We start from the raw sequence: 14,851 nt of genomic DNA on the forward strand, positions 1-14,851 counted from the left end.
TAGTCGTATTTAAGTTTTTAACTTGTTATTAAATCAGGAAACAACCAAGCTGAGGGTGAGCAAAAACTGAATCTATTTATATATATATATATATATATATATATATATATATATATATATATATATATATATATATATATATATATATATATATATATATAACTTTTGAAAGGGACTAAAAAAATGTTTTTCTGTAAGTGAATGTTGTGAAATTAACAACATCCAAATACTCTTTAAAATAATAAATAACTGGGTCTTCAATAGATTTGGAATGACCTTTGATTTGTAAACCCAGCTTTTACACTTTGCAGTACTTTCTAAAGGCTTGTAATGGGCCAAACTGGACGAAAGGAGACTTCTGTTCTAGTGAGATACTAGAAGAGGGAATAATGAGGTTTTCTTTTTAATTTGCAGTCAGAGCTATGATTTGATCTTCATGTTCAGTGTGATGTGAACATAAGGCCATAGTGTGACCCTGTGTGCTCTATGCATGGGCAATACCTTCTTACAGTACAGGGAGGTGCTTGTGGTTTTAACCAACCTACAAAGTATTTTTATCATAAGAGATAACATACATATAATATTTTCCTATCCAAAAAAAGCAAAATATATTTATTAATTTCACTTTATACATGAATTAAAAAGATGAGTACTTTTTCAATAATCTTGCATAGGCAAAATGCCTCTAATAAAAGTTATTAGTAAAACATTGTACAAATGCTCAACATGCACCAGTACTAAGTAAAAGTAATCACTGAAAGGGTGGTAGCATTTAATTGAAAAATATTAGCTCATTTCAAATTTAAATGCACCTTTTATTTTTGACCTTTCAATTCTTTTAAGGTGAAACACTGGCAACATTTTTATCTTTTTCTGCCGTTTGTTACAGAGTATCCCCGCTTCAAAAATCCGAAGTTGTAGATATGGTGAAAAAACAAGTGAAAGTTATTACTCTGGCTATTGGAGATGGAGCAAACGACGTGAGTATGATTCAGACTGCACATGTTGGAGTTGGTATAAGTGGGAACGAAGGACTTCAAGCTGCTAATTCTTCAGATTACTCCATAGCACAGGTATCTGTTAAATAAAAAAAATAAGTAAAACGCTCACCCAATGTTACAAACACCCCAAACTAAAATGACATATTCTGTTGCATTTATTTTATACAGTTTAAATATCTGAAGAATTTACTGCTGGTTCATGGGGCCTGGAACTACAATAGAGTTTCCAAGTGCATTTTGTACTGTTTCTATAAGAACATAGTGTTGTATATCATTGAGGTAAGTACAAATGTATTGCATTAATAAGTGTATTTAGCTGATACCTGTATTAGAAATGTAGTGCTGTATTTTATTAATTTAAAATAAAAATGAATACAAAGATTTCCTTGTTGAATCTAAAATTGGTATTTTTAAATGTATTTCTTCTGTTAAGTGTGATCAGTCCACGGGTCATCATTACTTGTGGGATATTAACTGCTCCCCTACAGGAAGTGCAAGAGGATTCACCCAGCAGAGTTGCTATATAGCTCCTCCCCTCTACGTCACCTCCAGTCATTCTCTTGCACCCAACGACTAGATAGGATGTGTGAGAGGACTATGGTGATATATTTAGTTTTTATATCTTCAATCAAAAGTTTGTTATTTTATAATAGCACCGGAGTGTGTTATTCCTTCTCTGGTAGAATTTGAAGAAGAATCTACCTGAGTTTTTCTATGATTTTAGCCGGAGTAGTTAAGATCATATTGCTGTTTCTCGGCCATCTGAGGAGTGAGGTAAACTTCAGATCAGGGGACAGCAGGCAGATTAATCTGCAAAGAGGTATGTAGCAGTTTATTATTTTCTGACATGGAATTGATGAGAAAATCCTGCCATACCGTTATAATGTAAACTCAGCCTTGAATGCAGTAGATGTAGCTGATATCAGGCTGTCATGTATGTATATTTTACACTTCAGTTTTCTGGGAAATGGTACTTCTCTGGCTTTTAAACTGTATACATAGTCTTAACCTATTTTGCAGGGACTTGCAATAGGTTTTAAATGACAATTAATTATTGAGGTAAAATGTTTTTTTGCTGGCATGTAAAAACGTTTTTTTCTCTGAGGTACTGGGTGAAAAAATGTTTTGGGCACTTTTTTTCCACTTGGCAATAGTTTTGATTTAAATTAGAGCAGTTCACTGATCTCTCTCACTGTTATGTGTGTGGGGGAGGGGCCATTTTGGTGCTTTCACTATGCATCAGAAAAACTCAGTCAGAGGTTCATTTTCTTCCTGCATGATCCGGTTCATCTCTACAGAGTTCAGGGATCTCAAGAGTCTTTTTTGAGGGAAGTAATCATACAGCAGAGCTGTGCTGATTGTATTGACTGTGATATAAAAAACGTTTATTTGTGTATTTTTTTTCTGCTGCCTGGGTTAGTTATCATTTGCTGAGGGGAACAATCCTTTGCTAAAACTGTATATTCTGACAAAGATTGATGCTATAACTTAATTATTTTATCTGTTATAATATTTTTCTGTGCTTCTTAAAGGCACAGTTCGTTTTCATATTATTTGTAAATTACTTTGAAAAGTATTTCCAAGTTGCTGTTTATTTGCTAGTGTGTTAAACATGTCTGATTCAGAGGAAGATATCTGTGCTATATGTGTTAATGCCAAAGTGGAGCCCAATAGAAATTTATGTACTAAATGTATTGATGCTACTTTAAAAAATAGTCAATCTGTACAAATTGAACATATTTCACCAAACAACGAGGGGAGAGTTATGCCGACTAACTCGCCTCACGTGTCAGTACCTGCATCTCCCGCTCAGGAGGTGCGTGATATTGTAGCGCCGAGTGCATCTGGGCGGCCATTACAAATCACATTACAAGATATGGCTACTGTTATGATTGAAGTTTTGGCTAAACTACCAGAACTAAGAGGTAAACGTGATCACTCTGGGATGAGAACAGAGTGCGCTGATAATGCAAGGGCCATGTCTGATACTGCGTCACAGTTTGCAGAACATGAAGACGGAGAGCTTCATTCTGTGGGTGACGGTTCTGATCCAAATAAACTGGACTCAGACATTTCAAATTTTAAATTTAAGCTTGAGAACCTCCGTGTGTTACTAGGGGAGGTATTAGCGGCTCTGAATGATTGTAACACAGTTGCAATCCCAGAAAAAATGTGTAGGTTGGATAAATATTTTGCGGTACCGACGAGTACTGACGTTTTTCCTATACCTAAGAGACTTACTGACATTGTTACTAAGGAGTGGGATAGACCCGGTGTGCCTTTCTCACCCCCTCCTATATTCAGAAAAATGTTTCCAATAGACGCCGCCACACGGGACTTATGGCAAATGGTCCCTAAGGTGGAGGGAGCAGTTTCTACTTTAGCTAAGCGTACCACTATCCCAGTGGAGGATAGCTGTGCTTTTTCAGATCCAATGGATAAAAAATTAGAGGGTTACCTTAAGAAAATGTTTGTTCAACAAGGGGTTATATTGCAACCTCTTGCATGTATTGCGCCTGTCACGGCTGCAGCAGCATTTTGGTTTGAGTCTCTGGAAGAGACACTTCAATCATCCACACTAGATGACATCACACACAAACTTAAATTCCTTAAGTTAGCTAATTCATTTATTTCAGATGCCGTAGTACATTTAACTAAACTTGCGGCTAAAAATTCAGGATTCGCCATTCAGGCACGCAGAGCTCTGTGGCTAAAATCCTGGTCAGCTGATGTTACGTCTAAATCTAAATTGCTTAATATTCCTTTCAAAGGGCAGACCTTATTCGGGCCCGGCTTGAAAGAGATTATTGATGACATTACAGGAGGTAAAGGTCATGCCCTGCCTCAGGACAAGGCCAAAGCCAAGGCTAGACAGTCCAATTTTCGTTCCTTTCGTAATTTCAAAGCAGGAGCAGCATCAACTTCCTCTGCACCAAAACAGGAAGGAGCTGTTGCTCGCTACAGACAAGGCTGGAAACCTAACCAGTCCTGGAACAGGGGCAAACAGGCCAGAAAACCTGCTGCTGCCCCTAAGACAGCATGAATTGAGGGCCCCCGATCCGGGACCGGATCTAGTGGGGGGCAGACTTTCCCTCTTCGCCCAGGCTTGGGCAAGAGATGTTCAGGATCCCTGGGCGTTAGAGATCATATCTCAGGGATACCTTCTGGACTTCAAATCCTCTCCCCCAAGAGGGAGATTTCATCTGTCAAGGTTGTCAACAAACCTAACAAAGAAGGAAGCGTTTCTACGCTGCGTACAAGATCTTTTATTAATGGAAGTGATCCATCCAGTTCCGCGGTTGGAACAAGGACAAGGGTTTTACTCAAATCTGTTTGTAGTTCCCAAAAAAGAGGGAACCTTCAGGCCAATCTTGGATTTAAAGATCCTAAACAAATTCCTAAGAGTTCCATCGTTCAAGATGGAAACTATTCAAACAATTTTGCCCATGATCCAAGAGGGTCAGTACTTGACCACAGTGGATTTAAAGGATGCTTACCTTCACATACCGATTCACAGAAGTCATTACCGGTATCTAAGGTTTGCCTTTTTAGACAGGCATTACCAGTTTGTATCTCTTCCATTCGGACTGGCTACGGCTCCAAGAATCTTCACAAAGGTTCTGGGCACTCTTCTGGCGGTACTAAGACCGCAAGGAATTTCAGTAGCTCCGTACTTAGACGACATACTGATACAAGCTTCAAGCTTTCAAACTGCCAAATCTCATACAGAGATAGTACTGGCATTTCTAAGGTCGCATGGATGGAAAGTGAACGAAGAGAAAAGTTCTCTCTTTCCACTCACAAGAGTTCCCTTCCTGGGGACTCTGATAGATTCTGTAGAAATGAAGATTTACCTGACAGAGGACAGGTTAACAAAACTTCAAAGTGCATGCCGTGTCCTTCATTCCATTCAAGAGACCAGAAATTCTCTTCTATGGTGGCTTTATCGGCCACATCTGTCCAGGGGAATGCCATTCAGCAGGCCAGACTGGTCAATTGTAACAACAGACGCCAGCCTACTAGGTTGGGGCGCTGTCTGGAATTCTCTGAAGGCTCAGGGACTATGGAATCAGGAGGAGAGTCTTCTTCCAATAAACATTCTGGAATTGAGAGCAGTCCTCAATGCTCTTCTGGCTTGGCCCCAGTTAGCAACTCGGGGGTTCATCAGGTTCCAGTCGGACAACATCACGACTGTAGCTTATATCAACCATCAGGGAGGGACAAGAAGCTCCCTAGCAATGATGGAAGTATCGAAGATAATTCGCTGGGCAGAGTCTCACTCTTGCCACCTGTCTGCAATCCACATCCCGGGAGTGGAGAACTGGGAGGCGGATTTCTTAAGTCGTCAGACTTTTCATCCGGGGGAGTGGGAACTTCATCCAGAGGTCTTTGCCCAAATACTTCGACGTTGGGGCAAACCAGAGATAGATCTCATGGCGTCTCGACAGAACGCCAAGCTTCCGCGCTACGGGTCCAGATCCAGGGATCCGGGAGCGGTCCTGATAGATGCCTTGACAGCACCATGGACCTTCAGGATGGCTCATGTGTTTCCACCTTTCCCGATGCTTCCTCGATTGATTGCCAGAATCAAACAGGAGAAAGCATCAGTGATTCTAATAGCGCCTGCATGGCCACGCAGGACTTGGTATACAGATCTGGTGGACATGTCATTCTGTCCACCTTGGTCGTTACCTCTGAAACAGGACCTTCTGATTCAGGGTCCTTTCAAACATCAAAATCTAACTTCTCTGAAGCTGACTGCTTGGAAATTGAACGCTTGATCTTATCAAAGCGTGGTTTTTCTGAGTCAGTTATTGATACCTTAATACAGGCTAGGAAGCCTGTTACCAGAAAGATTTACCATAAAATATGGCGTAAATACCTATATTGGTGCGAATCCAAAGGTTACTCTTGGAGTAAGGTTAGGATTCCTAGGATATTGTCTTTTCTACAAGAAGGTTTAGAAAAGGGGTTATCCGCTAGTTCCTTAAAGGGACAGATCTCAGCTCTGTCCATTCTGTTACACAAGCGTCTGTCAGAAGTTCCAGACGTTCAGGCTTTTTGTCAGGCTTTGGCCAGGATTAAACCTGTGTTTAAAGCTGTGGCTCCACCATGGAGTTTAAACCTTGTTAACGTTTTACAGGGTGTTCCGTTTGAACCCCTTCATTCCATTGATATAAAGTTGTTATCTTGGAAAGTTCTATTTTTAATGGCTATTTCCTCGGCTCGAAGAGTCTCTGAGTTATCAGCCTTACATTGTGATTCTCCTTATTTGATTTTTCACTCGGATAAGGTAGTTCTGCGTACTAAGCCTGGGTTCTTACCTAAGGTAGTCACTAACAGGAATATCAATCAGGAGATTGTTGTTCCATCCTTGTGCCCAAATCCTTCTTCGAGGAAGGAACGTCTTTTGCACAATCTGGATGTAGTTTGTGCCCTTAAATTTTATTTACAGGCAACTAAAGATTTTCGACAAACGTCTTCCCTGTTTGTCGTTTACTCTGGTCAGAGGAGAGGTCAAAAAGCTTCTGCTACCTCTCTCTCTTTTTGGCTTCGTAGCATAATTCGTTTAGCTTATGAGACTGCTGGACAGCAGCCTCCTGAAAGAATTACAGCTCATTCCACTAGAGCTGTGGCTTCCACTTGGGCCTTTAAGAATGAGGCCTCTGTTGAACAGATTTGCAAGGCTGCAACTTGGTCTTCGCTTCATACTTTTTCCAAATTTTACAAATTTGACACTTTTGCTTCCTCGGAGGCTATTTTTGGGAGAAAGGTTCTTCAGGCAGTGGTTCCTTCTGTATAAAGAGCCTGCCTATCCCTCCCGTCATCCGTGTACTTTTGCTTTGGTATTGGTATCCCACAAGTAATGATGACCCGTGGACTGATCACACTTAACAGAAGAAAACATAATTTATGCTTACCTGATAAATTCCTTTCTTCTGTAGTGTGATCAGTCCACGGCCCGCCCTGTTTTTAAGGCAGGTAAATATTTTTTAAATTATACTCCAGTCACCACTACACCCTTGGCTTCTCCTTTCTCGTTGGTCCTTGGTCGAATGACTGGAGGTGACGTAGAGGGGAGGAGCTATATAGCAACTCTGCTGGGTGAATCCTCTTGCACTTCCTGTAGGGGAGCAGTTAATATCCCACAAGTAATGATGACCCGTGGACTGATCACACTACAGAAGAAAGGAATTTATCAGGTAAGCATAAATTATGTTTTTACTTATTTTTTTAAGGATTTTTCTTGAATTTTAAATGCTTTGAGGTGTGTCACTTTCAATAGAGTTGCAGGAGTTGTCTTTATCCACCTGTTAAATTCAGATTAAATTTAAATAGTTGAAATGTAACCTTTTTCATGCAAACACATTTAAAGGGACAGGAAATCCCCAAAAAATATATTCATGATTCTGATAAAGCGACTTTTAAATTTATTATCAAATATGCTTCATTACTGGCAAGTAGCGGAACACATCTAGTTAGCCAATCACAACAGACAAATGTATGCAGGCACCAACCACCAGCTACCTCCCACTAATGTGGGATATGTGTGTATTCATTTTCAAGAATGGATACCAAGAGAACAAAGCACATTTGAGAATAGAAGTGATTTTAAAAGTGTCTTAAAATTGCATGCTCTGTTTGATTCTTGCAAGTTTAAAGGGACATGAAACCTCAAATTTTTTCTTTCATGATTTAGAAAGAGCATGCAATTTTAAACAACTTTCTAATAAACTTTTATTATTAGGTGGCCAGCAACAAAGTTGCAGGACAACCTATTGTTATTGTTCGGATGATTATTATTATTATTATTATTATTATTATTATTCTTTTTATTCCGCCAAGCTTTGTATTCAATTGCCCATAACTGCTTAACTGTTTTTGCAAAGCTCTTAAAATCAGGTATGCTGGTACAGCCTATTGCTGTGCTACATCTCATGCAAAATTGAACTCATAGGTCACATGCTCTGGCAGCCATATTGCTTTTTGCGACAAATTTTGACAAACGCTTAAAAATCATTAGCTCTGGAACTGCTTATGTTACAACTTTGAAACTCGCTCTGCTTAGTGCTACTATGACCTGAAATTGCTATTGCTCAAGAGAAGTGCCTAGGTCACATGATGTGGCAGCCATCTTGCATTTTGCGAAAATATTCAAACATCTTCTTCTCCTAAACCGCTTAGTGCAATGACGCGCAATTTTGCACATATGCTCCTTGCAAGGTCCTCTACCAAGTTTGTTCAAACTGCGATTTTTCCATAATCAACATGGCTGCTGTGAGACATTAACCTTTTTATCTCCATTTAATTGCGTAATTTTGCACTTTATACATTAGTTTTACAATATTTAACAATATTACAGTGTAATAGACACATGATTACACATAGTCATAACCCTTAAAGACAATATTGCAGTTAAAATTCGCATTGCGCAATCGCCTTCGTGAAATAAAACATTTGCAAATTTTCATGAAACTTCTGCAAATTGTAGAGGTCTATAGTGAGCATTAGTATGTGCAATTTGAAAGCCATACATTGCATAGCTTGGCGGCCATTTTGTTTCGTATGCGCCATTTTTAAAAACTATAAAAATCTTCTTCTCCGAAACCGCTTAAAAAAATCTTCTTCTCCGAACTGTGAAATTTGCTGTACAGTCTTATATTGTTACCTAGATTCACAATTGCTCATTAGGAGAGAATCAGTCACATGATGCGGCAGCAATATCGGTTTTATGTTTATCGTAATTATTTGTAATTCAATACTTCCTCTTTTGAGTCAATTGCTCACAAAACACAAATTACTTATGCTAAACTCTTGAAATCAGGTATGCTGGTACAGCCTATTGCAATGCTACATATCATGCAATATTGAACTCATAGGTCATAAGGTTATGCAGCCATTTTGTTTTTTGCGACAAATTTCGAGAACTGCTTAATAATAACTTTGAAACTTGCTGTGCTTAGTGATGCTATGACCTAGATTTTCCATTGCTCAACAGAAGTGATTTAGTCACATGATGTAGCAACCATCTTGCATTTTGCGAAAATATTCAAACATCTTCTTCTCTTAAACCGCTTAGTGCAATAAAGCGCAATTTTGCACGTATGCTCGTTGCAAGGTCCTCTACCAACATTGTTAAACTTGCGATTTTTCCATAATCAACATGACTGCTGTGAGACATTAACCTTTCTATCGCCATTTAATTGCGTAATTTTGCACTTTATACATTAGTTTTACAATATTTAACAATATTACAGTGTAATAGACACATGATTACACATAGTCATAACCCTTAAAGACAATATTGCAGTTAGAATTCGCATTGCGCAGTCGCCTTCGTGAAATAAAACATTTGCAAATTTTCATGAAACTTCTGCAAATTGTAGAGGTCTATAGTGAGCATTAGTATGTGCAATTTGAAAGCCATACATTGCATAGCTTGGCGGCTAGTTTGTTTCGTATGCGCCATTTTTAAAAACTATAAAAATCTTCTTCTCCGAAACCGCTTATGGGACAGACTTGAAATTTTGTTTATAGAGTTATCTTATGACTAACATTCAGATTTGTTCAAGAGAAGTTGATACGTCATATGGTTTGACAGCCATTTTGAATTGTTCAAAATTGCTTAACGATATATTTAAATTCATAATAAAACAAAAACCGTTTTACAAAAATGCTTTATTTTTGCCATGTTTATTGACATCTATAGTGAGCACTATTGTGCATAATATAGAGGCTGTATATCTTACGATCGGGCAGCCATCTTGGTTTACGCGAAAATTTCGAAAGTCTATTTTCTCTGCAACCGCTTATGTAAGAACTGTGAAATTTGCTGTACAGTCTTATATTGTGACCTAGAGTCACAGTTGTTCATGTTGAAGGAATTAGTCACAAGCTGTGGCAGCCATATTGGTTTACGCAAAAATTTTGAAACTGTGTTTTCTTTCCAACCGCTTATGTTAAAACTGTGAAATTTGCTGTATAACCATATATTGTCACCTAGAGTTACATTTGTTCATGTTGAAAGCATAGGTCATATGGTGTGGCAGCCATTTTAAAAAACGCAAACATTTCGAAAATGTGTTTATTTTCCAAATGCTTATGTTAGAACTGTAAACAGTTGTTATATAGCTTTATTTTGTGACATAACTACTTATATGGTATTGCAAAAATAATGCGCTGGCCACCTCTATTGCTGCTTGCAGCTATATTTAGGTGGCCAAGCACTATAGTGCTGGACACCTATTGTTTTTGCTCAGATTATTATTATTATTATTTTTATTATTATTATTATTATTATTATTATTAGGTGGCCATGCAACGAAGTTGCAGGACAACCTATTGTTATTGTTAGGATTATTAGGTGGCCATGCAACGAAGTTGCAGGACAACCTATTGTTATTGTCAGGATTATTATTATTATTATTATTATTATTATTTATTTTTTTATTATTCCGCCACTTTTTCAATTGCTTATAAAAACAACAGCATAACTCAAAAACTCATGAAACTTGGCACAATGCTAGAGATCTATGCTGTGCATAATCCTGTGCAACAAAAATCTTATAGGTCATGTGATCTAGCAGCCATATTGCTTTTTGCGACAAATTTCGACAACCGCTTGAAAATCTTCTTCTCCAGAACCGCTTATGTTACAGCTGTGAAACTTGCTGTGTGTACTGCTCTACTGACCTAAAATAAATTTTGTTCAACAGAAGTGATTTAGTCACATGACCTAGCTGCCATTTTGAAATGTGCGAAAATCTTTAAACATCTTCTTCTCTGCAACCGCTGAGTGCAATGAAGCACAATTTTGCACATGTGCTCCTTGCAAGGTCCTCTACTAAGTTTGTTCAAACTGTGAATTTTCAATAATCAACATGGCTGCTATGAGCCATTCGCCTTTTTATCGCTGTTTAATTGCGTACATTTGCATTTTATGCATTCTGTTTACACTATTTAACTATATTACAGTGTAGCAGACACATGAGTACACATAGACATGACCCCTAAAGGCAATATTGGCGTAAATATTTGCACTGCGCAGTCGCCTTCGTGAAATAAAACATTCGCAAATTTTCATAAAACTTCTGCAAATTGTAGAGGTCTATAGTGAGCATTAGTATGTGCAATTTGAAAGCCATACAATGCATAGCTTGGCAGCCATTTTGTTTCGTATGCGCGTTTTTTAAAAACTACAAAAATCTTCTTCTCCGAAACCGCTTATGGCACAGACTTGAAATTTTGTTTACAGAGTTATCTTATGACTAACATTCAGATTTGTTCAAGAGAAGTTGATAGGTCATGTGATTTGGCAGCCATTTTGAATTGTTCAAAATCGCTTAACGATATTTTTAAATTAATAATAAAACAAAAACCGTTTTACAAAAATGCTTTATTTTCGCCATGTTTGTTGACATCTATGGTGAGAATTATTGTGCATAATATGGAGGCTGTATATCATATGATCTGGCAGCCATTTTGTTTTATGCGAATATTTCGAAAATCTATTTTCTCTGCAACTGCTTATGTTAGAACTGTGAAACTTGCTGTATAACCTTATATTGTGAACTCGAGTCACATATGTTCATGTTGATGGAATTGGTCACAAACTGTGGCAGCCATATTGGTTTACGCGAAAATTTCGAAAATGTGTTTTCTTTCCAACCGCTTATGTTAAAGCTGTGAAATTTGCTGTATAACCATATATTGTCACCTAGAGTTACATCTGATCGTGATGAAAGTATTGGTCATATGGTGGGGCAGCCATCTTGATAAACGCAAAATTTTCGAAAATGTGTTTTCTTTCCAACTGCTAATGTTAGAATTGTAAAAACTTCAATAAAACTTTATATTTTCAGTTAGCTGCTTGTATGTCATTGCAATATCGATGCGCATGGCCACCTCTATCGCTGCTTGCAGCTATATTTATTATTATTATTCTTTTTATTCCGCCAAGCGTTTTATTCAATTGCCCATAACTGCTTAACTGCTTATGCAAAGCTCTTGAAATCAGGTATGCTGGTACATCCTATTGCTCTGCTACATCTCATGCAAAATTGAACTCATAGGTCACATGCTCTGGCAGCCATATTGCTTTTTGCAACAAATTACGGCAAACACTTAAAAATCTTTAGCTCTGGAACTGCTTATGTTACAACTTTGAAACTTGCTGTGCTTAGTGCTACTATGACCTAGATTTGCTGTTGCTCAAGAGAAGTGCCTCGGTCACATGATGTGGCAGCCATCTTGCATTTTGCGAAAATCTTCAAACATCTTCTTCTCTTAAACCGCTTAGTGCAATGATGCACAATTTTGCACAAATGCTCCTTGCAAGGTCCTCTACCAAGTTTGTTCAAATTGCGATTTTTCCATAATCAACATGGCTGCCGTGAGACATTAACCTTTTTATCGACATTTAATTGCGTAAATTTGTACTTAATACATTAGTTTTTCAATATTTAACAATATTACAGTGTAATAGACACATGATTACACATAGTCATAACCCTTAAAGACAATATTGCAGTTAAAATTCGCACTGCGCAGTCGCCATCGCGAAATAAAACATTCGCAAATTTTCATGAAACTTCTGCAAATTGTAGAGGTCTATGGTGAGCATTAGTGTGTGCAATTTGAAAGCCATACATTGCACAGTGTGGCGGCCATTTTGTTTCATATGCGCTGTTTTTAAAAACTACAAAAATCTTCTTCTCCGAAACCGCTTATTAGACAGACGTGAAACTTGGTTTGTAGAGTTATCTTATGACCAATATTCAGATTTGTTCAAGAGAAGTCAATTGGTCATGTGGTTTGGCAGCCATTTTGAATTGTTCAAAATTGCTTAACGATATATTTAAATCAATAATAAAACAAAAACCGTTTCACAAAAATGCTTTATTTTTGCCATGTTTATTGACATCTATAGTGAGCACTATTGTGCGTAATATGGAGGCTGTATATCTTACGATCGGGCAGCCATATTGGTTTACGCGAAAATACCGAAAGTCTATTACCTTTGCAACCGCTTATGTAAGAACTGTGAAATTTGCTGTACACTCTTATATTGCGACCTGGATTCACAATTGCTCTTTAGGAGAGAATCAGTCACATGATGCGGCAGCAATATCGGTTTTAAGTTTATGGTAATTATTTGTAATTCAATACTGCCTTTTTTGAGTCAATTGCTCACAAAACACAAATTACTTATGCTAAACTCTTGAAATCAGGTATGCTGGTACAGCCTATTGCAATGCTACATCTCATGCAATATTGAACTCATAGGTCATAAGGTTACGCAGCCATATTGTTTTTTGCGACAAATTTCGAGAACTGCTTAATAATCTTTAGCTCTGGAACTGCTTATGTTGCAACTTTGAAACTTGCTGTGCTTAGTGCTGCTATGACCTAGATTTGCCATTGCTCAACAGAAGTGCCTTGGTCACATGATGTAGCAACCATCTTGCATTTTGCGAAAATCTTTAAACATCTTCTTCTCTTAAATCGCGTAGTGCAATAAAATGCAATTTTGCACATATGCTCCTTGCAAGGTCCTCTATCAAGATTGTTAAAATTGTGATTTTTCCATAATCAACATGGCTGCTGTGAGACATTAACCTTTTTATCGCCATTTAATTGCGTAATTTTGCAATTTATACATTAGTTTTACAGTATTTAACAATATTACAGTGTAATAGACACATGATTACACATAGTCATAACCCTTAAAGACAATATTGCAGTTAAAATTCGCATTGCGCAGTCGCCTTCGTAAAATAAAACATTTGCAAATTTTCATGAAACTACTGCAAATTGTAGAGGTCTATAGTGAGCATTAGTATGTGCAATTTGAAAGCCATACATTGCATAGCTTGGCGGCCATTTTGTTTCGTATGCGCCATTTTTAAAAACTATAAAAATCTTCTTCTCCGAAACCGCTTATGGAACAGACTTGAAATTTTGTTTATAGAGTTATCTTATGACTAACATTCAGATTTGTTCAAGAGAAGTTGATAGGTCATGTGGTTTGGCAGCCATTTTGAATTGTTCAAAAACGCTTAACGATATTTTTAAATTAATAATAAAACAAAAACCGTTTTACAAAAATGCTTTATTTTTGCCATGTTTATTGAGATCTATGGTGACAATTATTGTGCATAATATGGAGGCTGTATATCATATGATCTGGCAGCCATTTTGTTTTATGCGAATATTTCGAAAATCTATTTTCTCTGCAACTGCTTATGTTAGAACTGTGAAACTTGCTATATAACCTTATATTGTGACCTAGAGTCACATTTGTTCATGTTGAAGGAATTGGTCACAAGCTGTGGCAGCCATATTGGTTTACGAGAAAATTTCGAAAATGTGTTTTCTTTCCAACCGCTTATGTTAAAGCTGTGAAATTTGCTGTATAACCATATATTGTCACCTAGAGTTACATCTGATCGTGATGAAAGTACTAATCATATGGTGGGGCAGCCATCTTGAAAAACGCAAACATTTCGAAAATGTGTTTTCTTTCCAACTGCTATGTTAGAATTGTAAAAACTTCTATAAAGCTTTATATTGTGACTTAGCTGCTTGTATGTCATTACAATGTCGATGCGCATGGCCACCTCTATTGCTGCTTGCAGCTATATTTATTATTATTATTATTATTATTTTTCCGCCGTTTTTTTCAAATGCTTATAATAACAACAGCATAACTCAAAAACTCATGAAACTTGGCACAGTGCTAGAGATCTATGCTGTGCATATTCCTATGCAATATAAATCTCATAGGTCATGTGATCTAGCAGCCATATTGTTTTTTGCGACAAATTTTGACAAACGCTTGAAAATCTTCT

General features: G+C 37.4%; 1 protein-coding gene across 2 annotated transcripts in view; it reads left to right on the forward strand.

Moving 5' to 3' along the window:
• ATP8A1 (ATPase phospholipid transporting 8A1) overlaps positions 1-14,851 on the forward strand; it is a 608,814-nt gene that overhangs the window by 439,832 nt on the left and 154,131 nt on the right. For both annotated transcript variants that reach the window (XM_053704008.1, XM_053704009.1), the window contains 2 exons: positions 890-1,073; positions 1,170-1,280. In XM_053704008.1, the coding sequence (XP_053559983.1) occupies positions 890-1,073; positions 1,170-1,280 (295 nt within the window). The remainder of the gene's footprint in view (positions 1-889; positions 1,074-1,169; positions 1,281-14,851) is intronic.

This window comes from Bombina bombina, chromosome 2 (genome assembly GCF_027579735.1).
Source record: "Bombina bombina isolate aBomBom1 chromosome 2, aBomBom1.pri, whole genome shotgun sequence".
Taxonomy (NCBI): Eukaryota; Metazoa; Chordata; class Amphibia; order Anura; family Bombinatoridae; genus Bombina; species Bombina bombina.